The sequence below is a fragment of the Carlito syrichta genome, unplaced genomic scaffold, assembly GCF_000164805.1.
Source record: "Carlito syrichta isolate Samal-C Ts95f unplaced genomic scaffold, Tarsius_syrichta-2.0.1 Scaffold317703, whole genome shotgun sequence".
In the NCBI taxonomy this organism is placed as follows: Eukaryota; Metazoa; Chordata; class Mammalia; order Primates; family Tarsiidae; genus Carlito; species Carlito syrichta.
Genome location: NW_007261799.1, coordinates 172,039 through 189,417, shown reverse-complemented (window position 1 = coordinate 189,417; position 17,379 = coordinate 172,039). Strand labels below are relative to the sequence as shown.

Genomic DNA, 17,379 nt, shown 5'->3' with positions numbered 1-17,379 from the left:
GCGCCTCGTCTCCCGCCCTCCGTCCGTTGCTGTCCCTGTCCCCCCTGAGGCTTTGGGACGACGCCGGGGGTCCCGACTGCTGGGTGAGGTGGGCGGTCTGATCGCCTTTACCGACTTGAGGCTGGGTGAGGTTTGGCGGTCTCCCCATCGTTTTCGTTTTCTGCCCGGGGGTGAGCCTCGAACTTTCCTCTGCCTTTGACTTTCTTCGGTTCCTCCTCCTTTCGTGTGTCGGCTTTGAACCGTGGGAGGCTGCGGGGTGCGGGAAAGACGACCGCACGCCACCCGTGGCGGCACCCACGGTCGGTGATCCACGCGGTAGTGCCAGCTTTGTTTCCTGGCATCAGAGAGCCTTAATGGCTAATTTTTAAATGTTTCTTTGGGGTACTGGAAAGACCACAGACCCGGGATTGAATCCTGGCGCTGATATTAAGGCCGGTGAAGCCCTCATTGCATTTGGTGACCGATTTCTTCCTCTGTACATTTGGTTTAGCTGATATTGAAGTTCCTTCAAGCTTTAATGCGCCTCGCGACCGTGATAAATTCTCTGTGATCTCTGTATTAAATGGTCATCCTGATATAGGTCAGTGACAAAGAGGGAGTATCCATAGGAGCTTTTAAATTCTTGACTTCTCTTAAGAGTCTGTCCTACTTTGTGCTTGACAGAGGCCTTGTAACCAGGAGGCGGGGTAAGTTGCGGGTATACATAGGCTAGCAGGTGTGGAACGTATTTATGTGTCGGTAGAAATTTGCTTATTTAAATAATGGGAAGATAATTTCCTTTTAAGAATCACCACACTGTACAGTTGAGGAGTTGGACAGACTTCCATTTAGAGCCTTTCAGAATTAATTGTCTTATGGGCTCTAATGATGATAGACCCATTTCAGGATACACACTTAAAACATTCTGTTTTAAAATTACTTTGTTTGCAGCTATGTGCCATGATAGGCGTAGCGATGATTATTAGTGCTGCAATTGCTAAATATTAGCAATACCTTATTTTCTGCTTAAGGAATTGCTTTAATTGCCAGTTTTCACTTAAGATGTGACTTGAATATTAAGATTGGACTTGAATATTATTGCCAAAGAGTATAGTACATATCAGTACCTAAAATATGACCATGTGTATCACTAGATATATCATGAGGTAAGAATTATTAATAAGAAGAACTTATCCAATTTATGGAATGAAATTAAGCCTCACATATTTAATGGTGTTATTTTTGTTGTTAGGCAGTGTAGACGTGTCGGTTTCAGGAGGGTTTGTGAATACAAATCAAATTGGTGTAGAAATTACCCAGGTTGGCATATTAATGTTGGGTATTGTTTGCCATTTTATTTCACTACCTGATAGTTGATGAGGCAAGAAAATGAAGGAATAAAATATGATCTGTGTTCAAATTGATAAGGTATTTTAAATAACAGATTATGGAAGACACTTTTGTGTCCAAAACAATATTTAAAAAATTTATTACTAATTATAATTTTTAAAAAGTTCAATTTTAAGTCATTCTAAATTTAAACCTACCCTTTGTAATAATGCTAGGCATGTGAAACATATAGTACTACAACTTTTTATACATTATATATTTAACTTTAGCAATAAAATGTGCTTTCATTTTTTTAATAAAAAATGGAATAGAACTGATCCATCTATATACTTTTATTTAAACTTACATATCCTCACATTTTACATTTTTCTCATTTTCTAACCATGTTGCTATAGTGCAGTCTGTCACCGAAAAGAATTGCTAGCCGGACTCGGTGGCTCAGCCTGTAATCCCGCGCCTTTGGGAGGCTGAGGTGAGTGGATTGCCTGAGCCCGCGGGTTCGAGACCCGCCTGGGCAGGCGAGACCTCATCTCTACAATAAATAATAATAAAAAAAAAATCAGCCGGGCGTGGTAGCGCGCGCCTGTAATTACGGCTACTTGGAAGGCTGAGGCGGAAGGATCGCCAGAGCCCAGCAGGTCGAGGCTGCGGTGGCCGGGAGCGGCCACTGCACTCCAGTCTGGGCAACGGAGTGAGACTCCAACTCAAAAAAAAGAATTGCTGCTAAAAATAATCCTCCATTGACCTAGCAACCAATGGAGTATGATACCGTTTCAGTGTATCATACTCAATAACAACTGAGCTAACAAGTGAGGAGTTTAATATTATGTAATTTAAGGAATGCCATAAAGATCCAACATGTCTCTGTAAAGATATTTTGATATCTTAAAAAATGTTTAATTATTAAATTTAGTTTTTAAAACCCATTGTAAAATTATATAATGTTCACTTTCACAACTTTGTAGATTTTTACAGTAACCTGGAAGATGAAGTTTCCATTTAAGTAGTTTGAAACAACTGAAACAAGTTCCTTCAGATACATGATTTTCAATAATATTTAGATAAAATATCCTTAAAATTGAAGAAGTTGTCATTAGCACTTAAAGACTTGGTTCAGATTGTTGTTTGAATATCCTATGATGGGCTTTGCTGTCTTGGCCTTTAATGACTTTATGAAGTATTTTTAATTTTTATTTTTTATTTTGAAACTGAGCTAAAGAGGAATCTTTGAAAGTCCAAATTTCAGGAAAAAAGAGACATCTGTGAAAGCTTGAGTTAAGTATGGCATAACAACTTTTAATCTGCCATTTCCACTTTTTTTTGGCATAAGTCATTTATGTCATTCTCTTGCTCAGAACCCCGTCTCTTACTTGGATTTCTTGGATCAGCAGGGTAAGGAAAAAAGTTTATAGAACACATTGGAATGTGAATTCATATCTGAAAGTGGCAGAGGACAATTGAACCTGGAAGTCTCATTGATATGTCAGCTTTATCATAGTGTGTAGGATTGCTATGCTTCCTTGGACATTTAGGTAACATTAATTCTGGAATATTTTAGAATGAATATGTCCTATGCCTATCGTAGATTTGATTATAATTTTCTAGCTAATCTTGAATTCTGGCTTTTTTAGAAATTTAATTTGGTTAAATATTATGCTCAAGTTAAGCATGTTTAAACTTTCTTATTTGTGAATTATACTTATGTATACTTTTGTTTTGGAGGCTTTAAGATAACACATTCCTTTCTAAAGAGAGTGTGGGACTGGTGACTCTCCAGTGTGTTTTATACTTCTGTAATGTCAAGTTTTTATAATATTTTGATTGATATTTCTTGAGATGTACAAAGTCTAACATTCTCTAGTAAAAGGTGTCTTTAATGTGTGTGTACTGGCCTGTTATTTCAACATAAAACTTTAGAGAAATGAATTAACCCCCAAAATATGTCTGAAGGTAATTGTGGGGGTGAGTTGGGTTGCAGTAATCATCAATTTAGAGCTAGCTATGAATTTTAGTAAAAAATAAAGTCCTGTTTATTAAATTAAATTCTACATTTTGGATAAAATGAGAGCATATTTATTGCTTGCTTTCTTTTTTTTTTTTGAGTCAGTGTCTCATTCTGTTGCCCAGGCTGGAGTGCAGTGGCACACTCACAACAACTGCAGCCACAGTGGCTCAGGTGATCCTTCTACCTCAACCTTCCAAGTGACTAGAACCACAGGCACATGCTACCATGTCCGGCTAATTTTTCTTGATTTATGGTAGAGATAGGGTCTTGTCGTGTTGCTCAGGCTGGTCTCGAACCTTTGGGTTCAGGCAGTTCTCTCACCTCGGCCTCCCAAATTGCTGGGATTATAGACGTGAACTACCGCCACCACGCCCAGCCTTATTTATTGCTTTTATAAGTAGTAGGTAGTATATGTAAAGCACCATATGTAACTAGAGTTTTATTTTTTATCTCACCCTTTTTCTTGGAGCATATTTAAAAAATACAAACCTCATACTTTCCTGTTCTCTGTTTTGTATCAACATGGTTTTTAGTGGAGTGTTCCAGTCCTCTACGATGTATGAACATGATTTTTAGTGTAGTGGGTCAGTATGATGTCCAGTGGGATTGTTGAAGTCATCAAAGTTCTTTTAAAGTTAAATTGTGGAAGAGAGCCAGAGTGTATGCATTTCTGAGGCAGCTCCAGGGTTTGAGCCCCAGGTCTTTTCAGTGACTACTTTTGTGACCTTAAGCAGGTCTCTTTATCTTATTTGCTCTTGGTTTTCTCATTATAATATTGGAGGTGGTCTAAGGTCCACTTGCAGTTCTAATATTTTCTTATTAAAAACTCTTCAATGATGGTATAATGGCAAACCTGGAATAAAAATGATCTTAAATGGAGAAAGGTAGTTACGTCATTTAACATGTCTTTAATTTTAAAGGAATGACAGTAGAATAACATTGCATTTTTTAGAGACAAAAGACCAAAAGTTGGTTGGTCATTTAATCTTATTAATAGTTTTGATTATAAAAAGTAATATTTTAAAATCAGAATCTGTTAATAATACATTACTTCATTTATTGGATTTGATGTTGTATAAATAAAATCTTTTCCTCAAGTGTAATGCCAGGTGCACAGTTAGCTGATAATACTGACTTAAGACTTTTCCCTTGATAAGAATTCTTTCTTTCTAATTCTGCCATTTAAGAAAAGTGTGAGGCAAGTAAATCAGAAGAATCTAAAAACAATATATATAAAGAAAATTGAGATAGTACCTGTCATGCTGAAATGAACAAGAAAAGAGGAATTGAGGGAAAGCTGAACAGCTTTTTACCATCTCTGGAGATTGGTATTTATAATGTAACTTTATTATTTTTTTAAAGAGTTTCTTCAGAATATAACATAAATATGTTCTTCAAATGTAAATACATTTTAAAATGAAATCTCAGGACCCAAATAATATTTGTGGGCAGATAGTCTATGTCATTACAATGATGACAGAATGTTGACTGTTTAAGACAATGCAGAATCCTACTCATTGGTGAGACTAGAGCAGTTTCAGGGTGTTTTCTATTATACTTGAACAGATGGCTCATAATTAAGTTTGAAAATATGAAAAGTTGTATGTAAAAAGAGGATAGGTTGGGTCATTTCATGAATGGAACATAATTAGGTAAAAAACCAAAGGGGAAGTAGGAAGAACTGGAAGATTTCATTTAATTAGGTGAAATTCAGTTGATTCAAAAATTCTAGTCACTAGATATAGGCCAGGAAAGATTTTAGGGATTTTGGTGACAGTTTGCTTAATTTGAAGCAGCAACAGCATGCATCTGTGTGGAACACTAATGTGGTCCTTCTCTGTACTGGAGGAGTTTTCATTTTGGCCACTACACTTTTAAAGGATAAAGAGGTAGGATAGTGAGAGAACATTAAACCACATTAAGAAACACTACTTAAAAAGTAGTATTTTCCAAATGGTTCTATAGAAATTTAATAACTGTGCTAAGGAAAATTAGGGTATTGTTTAGAAATAAGTTTGGGAAGCACTTGAGTTAAAGCTGGAAATCTATTTTTTGTCTTAAGAAACTACCTTTTAATTAAAAATAATACTTATATAGAGTTAAAAATAAAATAAAACACAAAAGATTATCTGTTAATTGTAAAGTGTTTCCTTTCTGCCTCAGACCACAATTACCTGTCTCCATTTCCAAAAGAAATGACTGCTTATAATGTCTCATGTGTCCTTCAATACTTATTCTCCATATCTACAAGGACACACTCATCTGGAAAGTTTGTTTTAACTGAAACTTTTCATGGCTTTAAATATTATCATGTTCATTGTGAGATTGATACTTTTAAGAGCACAGTGATTTTTTCAGCCATGTTTAGACATGGAGCATATTTTTGAGGCCTGTGTATTAATGGTTCCTGGAACAATGTTCTAGATGACACCAATTTAGGAAATTTTAGGTTAAAGGCACTGGTATCGGTTAGCCTGGAGCAGAGGAGAATCATCTTTTGAATACAATTAAGTATATGAAAGAAACAGGTTCAGTTTGGTCAGAAGGATAAAATCAGGATCAATATATGGAAGTTACTAGGAAAGAGATTATGACGCATTGTAAGGAAGGACTTTCTTAAATAACCCAGAGTTAAATTGCTCTAGATGATAGTCACTTCCTTGAAAGAATCAAGAATAAAATGGATGCCTGCTTTTCAGCAATATTATAAAGAGGATGTAAATGTTGGGTGAGCAGTCCAGGTTCCAGGACTTCTTATTTTTATCCATCAATGATAGCTACTATTAAAGTTTTTTATAAATTGTTCCAAAAATGTTATATACCTATAAAATATCTATGAATGTGTACATGCATATCTTTAGCAACATACATAGTTGGTAGGATCATCAATGTGTTGTTTTTCAGCGTGCTCTTTCTCACATGATAGTTCTTGAATATTTTTCCATACCAGTACACACAAATCTATGACACTCTTTAACATTTGCCTAACATTCTGCTGTTTAGTTTATACCATAATTTGTGATTCAGTTCTCTGTTGATGGGTAGCTAGATATTGTTGCTTTTATATATGATTTTTCAGTGAACATTCTGTGCATATATTTTCATATACTTGTACAACCATATCTGTATGTTAAATTCTTAGTAATTGAATTGTGAGGTATATGCAAATTTCAAATTTTGATAGCTATTGTCAAACTTCCCTCTAAAAAAATGATTCCAGGAATAAATACCTGCCAACAGTATATGGAGTCTTAAAAGTTTTTCTGAGTTTTCTTTTGGGTCCTTCATCCAGCAGATAATTACTGAGTACCTACTGTGTACCAAAGACTATGGTGTATGCTAGGGAGCGTTCATGACAAAAGTGGTCTCTGCCCTCATACAGCCCAGAGTTTGAGCCATAGGAAGTCTGCAGGTGTTTGACCTGTACAGTTTTGTTATTGTTTTTACAATTGAATTAATTTTCAGTTTTTAAATATTAAGAGGTTTTACATAAAAAATCTCTCGATTTCTGGATTTTCTTGAAAAACTGGAAAATTTGGCATAACTGGGCAAACTGGATTTCCTCATGGTAGTAGTTTGCTAGCATTGGGTAGCCACTGCCCTTTTCAGATGTTTCATTAGATTTTCTAGATAAGCACAGTTTATGCAACTTCTTGAGGTCTTGGCTTCTACTCTTAACATTTCTTGGCAAGGTCTTGTAAACGTGTTAGATGAATGTTTAGTAGCTATCCAAATTTATGCCCAAAACTGATCTCTGATCTTATCTCTAAAACCTGTTCTTCTCATTCTTCTTTGTGTCTCTTCTTGTTGCTCAGGCAAAAACTTTAGTATCAGCCTTCATTTCTCTGTTCATCTCACAATCCATATCCAACGTGTCAGATTGTATTGGATGTATCTTCAAAATATATCTAAAATAACACAACTTATCCCTTCCACCCTCACTCCACCTCTCTGGTCCACGCCTCCATCATCTCTTGACTGGAGTATAGTAGTAGTTTTCTAATTGGTCTTCCTGCTTCCACCTTTGCCCTTCTACTGATATTTTAAAACAACAGCCAGAACATCCTTTAAAATGAAAGAACATATTATTCCTGTGCTTGGAATCTATTGAATCATGTTCTCATATAACTCAGAATAAAAGCCAAAGTTTTTGGGTTACATGACTTAACAAGGTACATCTTGTATATGCCATGTACATTTCTGTCTTAAGATCTTTGTCTTGCTTTTTCCATTGTTGTGAAATGTTCTTCTCAAATAGCTGCATGTGTAGGTTACTTAATTCTTTACTCAAAGGTTACCTTCTCAGTGAAGCCTGCACTGGCTATCCTGTTGAAAATTGCACCCCATCTTCATTTGCCAACCCTCCACTAACACATATGTCCCATACCTGTTTCTTTTTTCCCTATATTACTCTTACCTCCTTACATACCATTATTGTTTTTATCATATATCATTTGTTTTCCCCATTAGAATATAAACTATGCAAGGGGGGGAAATTTTGGTCTTTATTTAGTGGTGTATTCCAGACATAAGGAATGGTCTCTGGGACACATTTGGTGCTTAATAAATATTTGTTGAACAAATGAATCAATTTTAGTTTGCAGTCCCTGCTCTCCAGGTTGTTTTTCTTTTGGTTTTATAAGATATTACATAATAGCAAATACATTTATACTGCTTGTATACAAAAGACTATTTTAAGACTTTTATTTTAAACCCTCAATACTTCTACTCTGTGAGATAGAAACTGTTATTATCTACTCAATATAGACAAGTAAACATAGGTATTGAGAGTTTAAATAATTTTCCCAAAGTTACAACTTAGTAAAGAGAAGAACCAGGATTCGGATTTAGCTAATGTGGTACCTGAACCTGCTTTTAACTGTGACACTATGCTCCTCTTTTGATTTTAAGAAAATTAGCCCTTTATTATTGTGTTGTAGATCATTTTTTCTTATTTGCAACTTTTTGACTTAGTCTTGTGGTATTTTTTGCCTTTCAAATTACTTTTATGTAGTGAAAAGTAATCTATTAATATTTTCCTTTGAGAATTTTTAATTTATTTTTTAAGAAGGGCCTTCCTAATTCTAAGATTAAAAAATAAATTTACTTATTTTTCTTTCTTAATTTTCATTTGAAATAGAAGTTTAAGATAATCATACATATTTTACATCACCTTGACAGATTTTGTTTCAGGGTAACAAGACTAAATGTTGGAACAACATTTTGGAACCTAGCACTAATTCAAGTAAGAAGTAATTGTCTGAGGACAGGCCATAGGGATGGGCAGAAAAAGAGCAATTTCAATAAATAATTAGATAAAATCTGCAGGTTTTGGTGACAGATTGCCTGTGAGTTAAAAGAAGGACTCTGGGATCACTCCCTGATTTCTGGTTGTGAAAGTCTACAGGAGAAGGAGTATGTTTTGTTGTGGTGCCATTCACTGGTTGAATGGATGAATTGACTGAGTTAAGGTGAAACAGGAAGGAACGGGTTTAGAAGATAAAGTGACATTCAGTTTTTGATATAGCGAATTCGAGATGCCTTAGGAACAACTCATTTTCAACACTTTGGTTCATTAAGTAACTTGATAAATGAGTCATAGCTTAGGAAAGAAAACCCTAACTTAGGAAAGGAACTACAGAGGTAATTAAGTTTAGGTAAGTGTGGTAGAAACTAGGTGCATGAACTATTTTCTTGCCTATCTCCTCCCCCCAGAATTACTCCATCGGATGCAATATAATAACAGCTTGGACATAGCTTTAAAGACTGTAAAAGGACTGCATGTGATGTGGACATATTTGTAGTTAAGTTCATCACTCAGAAAAATTTAGATATTTTAAAACTAGGAAGGACTTAAAGGCCACCTAATTTAGCAATTTCAATTTATAATTTCTGAATATTCAATTTGCATAAAAGTAAACATAAGGACTTCCTTGTTCTTTAGGGAACTTTCAGATAAAGTTGTGGCAGAAGATACACTGAAATAATTTTCTTGGCAGGAAGGAATGTTTGCGATCAAGTAGATGTGGGTTTGAATTCACTTTTCTGGTTCTGTGATCTTGGGTAGTGTACTTTCTCTCTCTAAGCCTCAGTTTCCTTATCTGTTTTTTTTTTTTCTTTTGAGTTGGCGTCTCACTCTGTTGCCCAGACTGGAGTGCAGTGGCCGCTCCCGGCCACCGCGGCCTCGACCTGCTGGGCTCTGGCGATCCTTCCACCTCAGCCTTCCAAGTAGCTGGAACTACAGGTGTGCGCTACCATGCCCGGCTTATTATTTGATTTATTGTAGAGATGAAGTCTCGCCAAGTTGCCCAGGTGGGTCTCGAACCCGTGGGCTTAGGCAATCCACTCACCTCAGCCTCCCAAAGGCGCGGGATTACAGGCTGAGCCACTGAGCCTGGCTAGTTTCCTTATCTGTTAAATGAAAATAATAATTTTCTTTTAGCAGGGTTGATACCCCTTTCCAATAGTTTAGAGATTAAAGATAATGTATAGAAATCCCTGGCACTTATAATAGGCCTACTAAGTAGACAGAACCTCTTAATGATCATTTTCAGCCTGTTTCTATCTGGTGTCACAGTTTTATTTTATAGCCAATTACTCTAAGATAAATTGAATAACTAGATTCTAAACCATAGTTATTTGAAGATGCTTAATGGTTTGAAAGGTTGCAATGTATACATAAAAATTAATATTTATTAGTAATTTTTTATCTAAGGTTCAAAAAATGAGTCCTAGAGGGTTTTTTTACACTAGTTAATTAATTTATTATTCATAAAACTCTGTAAGATAGCCATTATCTTCATTATTGTATATATATTGCACATGAGCACATTGAAGTATAGAGGAGCTAAGTTACTTACTCAGAATTATATAGCTAGTATAAGTTAAAAGAAGAGATTTGAGTCCAGGCAGTCTGACTCCAGAGCCTCTGCTGTACTGCGTACCAGTAAGGCTCACTGCAGTGACAGTTTCACTTGCTCTACAGCTGTGATTATATGGTGACATCTTCTCCACTCCTACCCTCACAACAGAATCCACTGTAGAAATGTTCATAATCTTCTCTAAGTATGTGTTGTCCATGTTGCACCTATCCCTTTACCTTTGAGAAAATGAAAAATGTTTCTGAAAAAAAACTTGCTCCCTGTGTCAGCAGTGCAGGTGCATAAAAATTAAGATGCACTGTTTTCTAGTATTTATCAGAACTAACCTTTATTTGATCATTATGGATTTTCAAGAAGTATTTTATATATACAGCTTGATTTAATAGCTTAATAGCAACCTTGTGATAACTTGTATTGGTACTCTTATTTTCAAATGAAGAGGCAAAGTGTAAAGTAATTGAATAAATTGCCCAAGCTTGCACAACTAGGAAGTCTGAAATTGAATTGCAGTGGCTCAAAATTTTGAGCTTTTTAAAATGCTATATTACAGTGACTTGGTTTTCATTTATAATTAGGAACATTCTGTTGAAAGCCAAAACAGCTTTTCCAGTTTATTCTTCATACTGTGAATTTTAATTTTTGTGTTTATTTATGGTAATACTAAATTTAGATATAAAATTAATCAAGAAACAATAAACCACATTGATCTTCAGGCATTAGGCTCATTTTTAAAAGTTACAGTAAGTTTTTATATATGATAGTTAACAGAGATCCCAATTCCTCTACTCTAGCTCTTGCCCAGCCACAAATGTAATTTTCTTAAATTTTTGCTTTTTGGAAATCAAATTAGCTCCTATTTCTACTCAGATGACAAGTGGATATGCTTCCTCTTCTCTCTAGTAACTTTTTCTAGTCGATATCAACAGAGGCTGATTTGAAGCTCTTTACATATTCCAATCATCTGATAACTGGTGAAGCTATTATTGATTTCTGAGCAATAATAGCATTAGGCTATGTGTTATCTGACAAGTGTTACAGAAAAACTAGTTGGTCTGTGTGATAAAGTGATTTAAACCTTGGGCGGTGTACATTGGCAGTGATCATATGTTCATTGATGGCAGTATATTTTGTTGTTGCTCCTTTTGCTTTTCTTCTCTTTCACTTACTTTTGTTTCTTCATTCTTTGTTTCTTTCTCCTTTTCGCCTTTGCTTTCCTTTCTTATAGCTTAGGTCCTCTAAAGGTACTCCTGATTGGTTAGTGACAATGAAAGAAGTTTTCAGTTTCCACTGTAGGAAAGAGCTTTGGGGCAGAACCAGAAAAGGACAGTGGAGTTTAATCACCAAACATGGCATGCTCTTGTTTCTTGCAATCCAAAGAAATGCTTCATAGATTCCTAGTACTCTATATCATAAACTTAAACATTGTCATTAAACTTTATTTTAGGAACTGCAACCATGAATGAAGAAAACATAGATGGAACAAATGGGTGCAGTAAAGTTCGAACTGGTACTCAGAATGAGGCAGCATTACTTGCTTTGATGGAGAAGACTGGTTACAACATGGTTCAAGAAAATGGGCAAAGGAAATTTGGTGGTCCTCCTCCAGGTGTGAATTTATTTATATTCTTTTAAATTAAATGTTTAATGTAGCATATTGATTAGATGTATATACCTACAAGTATCCCCCAAAATTGTTCTTTCCTTATAACTGCTTTTAAGACCTCAACAATCATTTGTACTGTTTTGGGGAAAAGACGTAGATTATAAATGTTATTCATGCCTTTCTCTTGCATTTTTTTCCAACTCTCCTCTTGGTCTGAGAAGCAGGTGAGAAGGAAGTAAGGTTTAGGACAGTTGGGAAAAGGATACTCTGGGTATTAATTAGGAGATCCTTTGGGGAGGAATTTGAAAGAGCAGTGAGTAGAGGAATGGTATTGATACTAGAAAACCAGATGCAAGCAGGTATACAGATACAAAGTTTGCCCTTCTGCCAAGTAGCCAGTGCAGTTCCTTTGCTCCAAACTCTCCATTAACTTGATCACACTTAAAATTAATGGCCTCTAGTTACCTCAATGACTTCATCACTACCACGTTCCTCCTCCTTCAAGTACACTGTTGCCACAAATGGCATCCATACTCTATATTGGTCTAATATATAAAGGCCTTGCTTTTTCTTCTGTCTGCATGCTCTTCTCCCACATAATCCTCATGTCTCACTCCCTAATTTCATTCAGGTCTCTGCTTAAACCTTGTGTACCCAGAGATTTACTTGACCACTCTGTCAAAGATATTGCCCTTTAATGTGACTTGATTTTTTCTTTATAGCACTTATTGTTCACTTATTGTCTCCCTTATTTACTGAATATAAAACTTATGAGAGAGGGGGCTATATTTTGTTGATTGTTGTATCCCCACTATCTAGAATAGTGAGTGATGCATATAAGGCTCACAGCAAATATGTTGAATGAGTAAGTGATTGAATAGTGAATGTAAATATTTTATTAGAATTTTTATGTATCTATCTATTCTTTTAGGTTGGGAAGGGCCACCTCCACCCAGAGGCTGTGAAGTTTTTGTAGGAAAAATACCTCGTGATATGTATGAAGATGAGTTAGTTCCTGTATTTGAAAGAGCTGGGAAGATATATGAATTCCGACTTATGATGGAATTTAGTGGTGAAAATCGAGGCTATGCTTTTGTGATGTACACTACAAAAGAAGAAGCCCAGTTAGCCATCAGAATTCTTAATAATTATGAGATTCGACCAGGGAAGTTTATTGGTGTATGTGTAAGCTTGGATAATTGCAGATTATTTATTGGAGCTATTCCCAAGGAAAAGAAAAAAGAAGAAATTTTGGATGAAATGAAGAAAGTTACAGAAGGAGTTGTTGATGTCATTGTCTATCCAAGTGCAACAGATAAGACCAAAAATCGTGGTTTTGCATTTGTTGAATATGAATCTCACAGAGCTGCTGCTATGGCGAGGCGGAAACTAATTCCAGGTAAATTGTTTCTGTTAAAGGTTATTTTTCCATATTAATCTTATTATAAATATGGAAAAATTACAGTACATCATAGATCAATATTATCAAAGTATGTAATGCTCCTTAAAGAAGAGTAGATAATTATCCAAGAAAGGAAGTAAAATAAATGATTCTGAAAGACAAGAAATTGTTCTTGTAAAATGAGCCACATTTATAATGATTTATTGAATATGTATAATTTAATCAAACTGCTAATTGTTTAATAAAAATCCAAAGGGCAATACTTAATTCTTCTAATAAAGCTCTATTTCTGAAATGTTATTTGACTCTTAAATTTCACCCTAAGTTTTGGTTAGATTTGCCTTAGTAAAAACTTTTGTGTAAATAATAAACAAATATTTAACCAAATATATTAATGTGTATTTGAAGATATGCAAAGACACCGTTTTACCATCATTTTAAACTTTTATTCTTTGTTTTAATTGTCTTCAAATTAATTTTTTTTTTATAGGAACATTCCAGCTGTGGGGCCATACCATTCAGGTAGATTGGGCTGACCCAGAGAAAGAGGTTGATGAGGAAACCATGCAGAGAGTTAAAGTTCTCTATGTAAGAAATTTAATGATCTCAACTACAGAGGAAACAATTAAGGCAGAATTCAACAAATTTAAGCCTGGCACAGTTGAACGAGTAAAGAAACTTAGGGATTATGCTTTTGTTCACTTTTTCAATCGAGAAGATGCAGTGTCTGCTATGTCTGTTATGAATGGAAAATGCATTGATGGAGCAAGTATTGAGGTAACATTGGCAAAACCTGTAAATAAAGAAAACACTTGGAGACAACATGTTAATGGTCAGATTAGTCCCAATTCTGAAAGTCTGATTGTGTTTGCCAACAAAGAAGAAAGCCACTCAAAAACTCTAGGCAAGCCACCAGCTCTTCCTGCTCGTCTCAATGGTCAGCATAGCCCAAGCCCCCCTGAAATTGAAAGATGCACTTACCCTTTTTTTCCAGGAACAAAGCTTACACCAATTAGTATGTATTCTTTAAAATCCAATCATTTTAATTCTGCAGTAATGCATTTGGATTATTACTGCAACAAAAATAATTGGGCACCACCAGAATATTATTTATATTCAACTACAAGTCAAGATGGGAAAGTACTCTTGGTATATAAAATAGTTATTCCTGCTATTGCCAATGGATCCCAAAGTTACTTCATGCCAGACAAACTCTGTACTACCTTAGAAGATGCAAAGGAACTGGCAGCCCAGTTTACATTACTTCATTTGGGTAAGTTTAAAAAAAAACCTTTAAATTATATTGTAGAATATGAATGTAGGAAATCTTACTGTATTTATAAATTTGTTTATTTTTAACTCAACTTAAGTGGTACGTATTTAACATACGTGGAGCCCCACCCCACCCCAAAAGGAATTAATTTTTGGAGGTGGGCCCCTTGTAGTACAGGCTTCCTTCACTAGGTAAATGTTCTAGGAACCCATTGGCATCAGTGTACCAGCTAGCGTTGTTGTGAGAGTCTGCATTCAGCTTCAGTGAACTTTTTTGGAGAGTCTTTCAACACATTTGCCCATTTCATGATGAATGATTTACACGAAAAACCTGCCCACATTGCATTGAGCATTCAGCAATTTTTGACCAAAAGATGGCATGACCCCATGTCCCACCCTCCGTAGTTATCTGATCTTGCCCTGAGCAACTTTTTTTTGTTTCCCCAATGAAAACTGTCCTCAAAAGGAAAATAAGCACTAAAAGGCATCAAAATTGACTAGTTCAAAAAACTGTTTTGAGCAGTGGGAAAAGTGTCTTGATAAGTGTATAGCGTCAGATGGAAAGTACTTTGAAGGTTACTGAAGTTTAAACATGTAAGAATAAATTTTTTATACATTTATTTATTTATTTTTTTGAGTTGGAGTCTCACTCGGTCGCCCAGACTGGAGTGCAGTGGCCGCTCCCGGCCACCACAGCCTCACCTGCTGGGCTCCAGCGATCCTTCCGCCTCAGCCCTCCGAGTAGCCAGAATTACAGGCACGCGCTACTACACCCGGCTGATTTTTTGATTTACTGTAGAGATGAGGTCTCTTTGCCCAGGCGGGTCTCGAATCCGCGGGCTCAGGCAATCCACTCGCCTCAGCCTCCCAAAGGCGCGGGATTACAGTCTGAGCCACCGAGCCCAGCTTTTATACATTGATTTGCAATTTTTTATAAATAAATTCTGGGTTTTTTTTTTTATCCCTCCTTGTACGTTTTATTTCAATTTTATAAATTGATGATAAACTTTGCTGAAACTTGCCTCTTATGTAATCTTTCTACATTTAACTTTTTAAGTATTAGTTACCTTGAGGAAAATTTGGTTTTGATTCACTGTAGAGTTCATAACCCAATTTCATTAATTTATTGTCTTTATAATGATTCTCATTTGAAATAAAAATTTGTATGTAAGTTACAGGATTTATTAATTAAAGCAATTTATAAGAATGTCCCTGCATCTTTGGTGAAGTCTACACAATGATTTTTATTGAGGGCAGGAGTGGGGAGTTGGTAAATGAGAGGCATTTCAGATGAGTCATGTGTAGATACAGCTTTATGCTCACCAATCTGGAAATTTGTCATTATTATTCATGAAAGACAAAAAGCATCATTAACAGGTGTTTATGACCATTCTCTTCTTTGATTCCATGCTTTTAGAAAAGTAAGTTTTCTCTAATACTTTTGAGGGACAAATAAGAAAGACTTTGAAAGTTATGTAAAGTTATATTAACTGTAATACTTGACATTGTAAAGAAAGAGACATAAAACCACTCTGGTGTTTTCCTGCTTTCTGTTTTTTACTGTTATGTTGTCCTTTTTCTCTTCCTCTACCAGTTTGTCTAATTTTTTAATGCAGCTATAGATTTTAGTTGGTGATTATTTTGTGCCCATCTAATATTTGTCAGAGTAAGTGGCTTTTTGACAGTCAACAATAAAAGGGAAAGATCTACTGAGGATTATGATTGTTTCTTGATTATAATTGTCAAACTCTTAGCTTTAAATTGATTTTTTATATGATTGAAAAACTGATAACTGAAGTTTATATATATTTAAAATTAATAGTCTCAAATTTGTTTAAGAAAATGTAGTCAGAAGGGAGAGTTTTTTTTATGTATATATAGACTTATTTATCTACCATAGTCACTCCCATGGTTTTATGAATATTTTTAGAAGACTGATTTGGAGATATCTCCAGAATTTTAGAGTTGAAGGTAGAGTTCCCTTTAAAGAAACTTTTAAGTAGTGTCCTTAATTATTAGTTTGGAAATATTTGGGAATTTAACATCATCTATGTCAGTAAATTTTTAGGTAATGATATCTGTTGATGCACAAAATAGATTTCTTCCATGTTCAAAAAAATAAAGACCATCTAAGTTAAAGATAAAGTTAGGTGGATGGCAGATAATTCAAGTTAGAGTTCTTAGAGAAAAATGGGTCAAAATACTCTATTGGAATAGAATATAGGTGATTAGTTGCAGATCAGGTTTTCCCATAATACTGGAATCTGTTCTACCATGGTTATGCTGAAACATTTTATTTCTATCCCTTACATATTTAACTTAAACTTGTAAGATTCTTACAACACAGTCCTCTTAGTCTTTTAATAGCATATCTTTTCTTCTTATTTTTATTTTTATGGATTTAGGGGGTGCAAGTGCAGTTTTGTTTGTGGATATATTTTGTAGTGGTGAAGTCTGGGCTTTTAGTGTAACTATCACTTGAATCATACGCATGTACCCATTAGGTAACTTCTCATCTATCCCCCACCCCCTTATTGTTTCACCTTTGCAAGTCCCTGATGTTTGTTATTCTCCTCTCTATGTTCATGTGTACACATTATTTAAATCCCACTAAGTGAGGTCATGCGGTATTTGACTTTATTTCTGAGTTATTTCACTTAAGATAATGGCCTCCAGTTCCATCTCTGTTGCTGCAAAAGACATGAATGATCTCATTATTTTTTTATGACTGAGTAGTGAGTCCATGGTGTGTGTGTATAACAGATTTTCTTTATCCGATTTTCTATTGATGGATACTTAGGCTGATTCCATATCTTTACTATGGTGAATACTATTGCAATAAACAGGAGTACAGGTATCTTTTTTATATGATTTCTTCTCATTGCTG

At 35.2% G+C, this 17,379-nt stretch overlaps 1 protein-coding gene across 2 annotated transcripts in view; it reads left to right on the top strand.

Moving 5' to 3' along the window:
- Nucleotides 1–17,379, top strand: part of RBM46 (RNA binding motif protein 46) — a 52,558-nt gene that overhangs the window by 415 nt on the left and 34,764 nt on the right. For both annotated transcript variants that reach the window (XM_008074788.1, XM_008074789.1), the window contains exons 2-4: nucleotides 11,660–11,821; nucleotides 12,750–13,217; nucleotides 13,711–14,493. In XM_008074788.1, coding sequence (XP_008072979.1) covers nucleotides 11,671–11,821; nucleotides 12,750–13,217; nucleotides 13,711–14,493 — 1,402 coding nt within the window. In that variant the 5' untranslated portion in view covers nucleotides 11,660–11,670. The remainder of the gene's footprint in view (nucleotides 1–11,659; nucleotides 11,822–12,749; nucleotides 13,218–13,710; nucleotides 14,494–17,379) is intronic.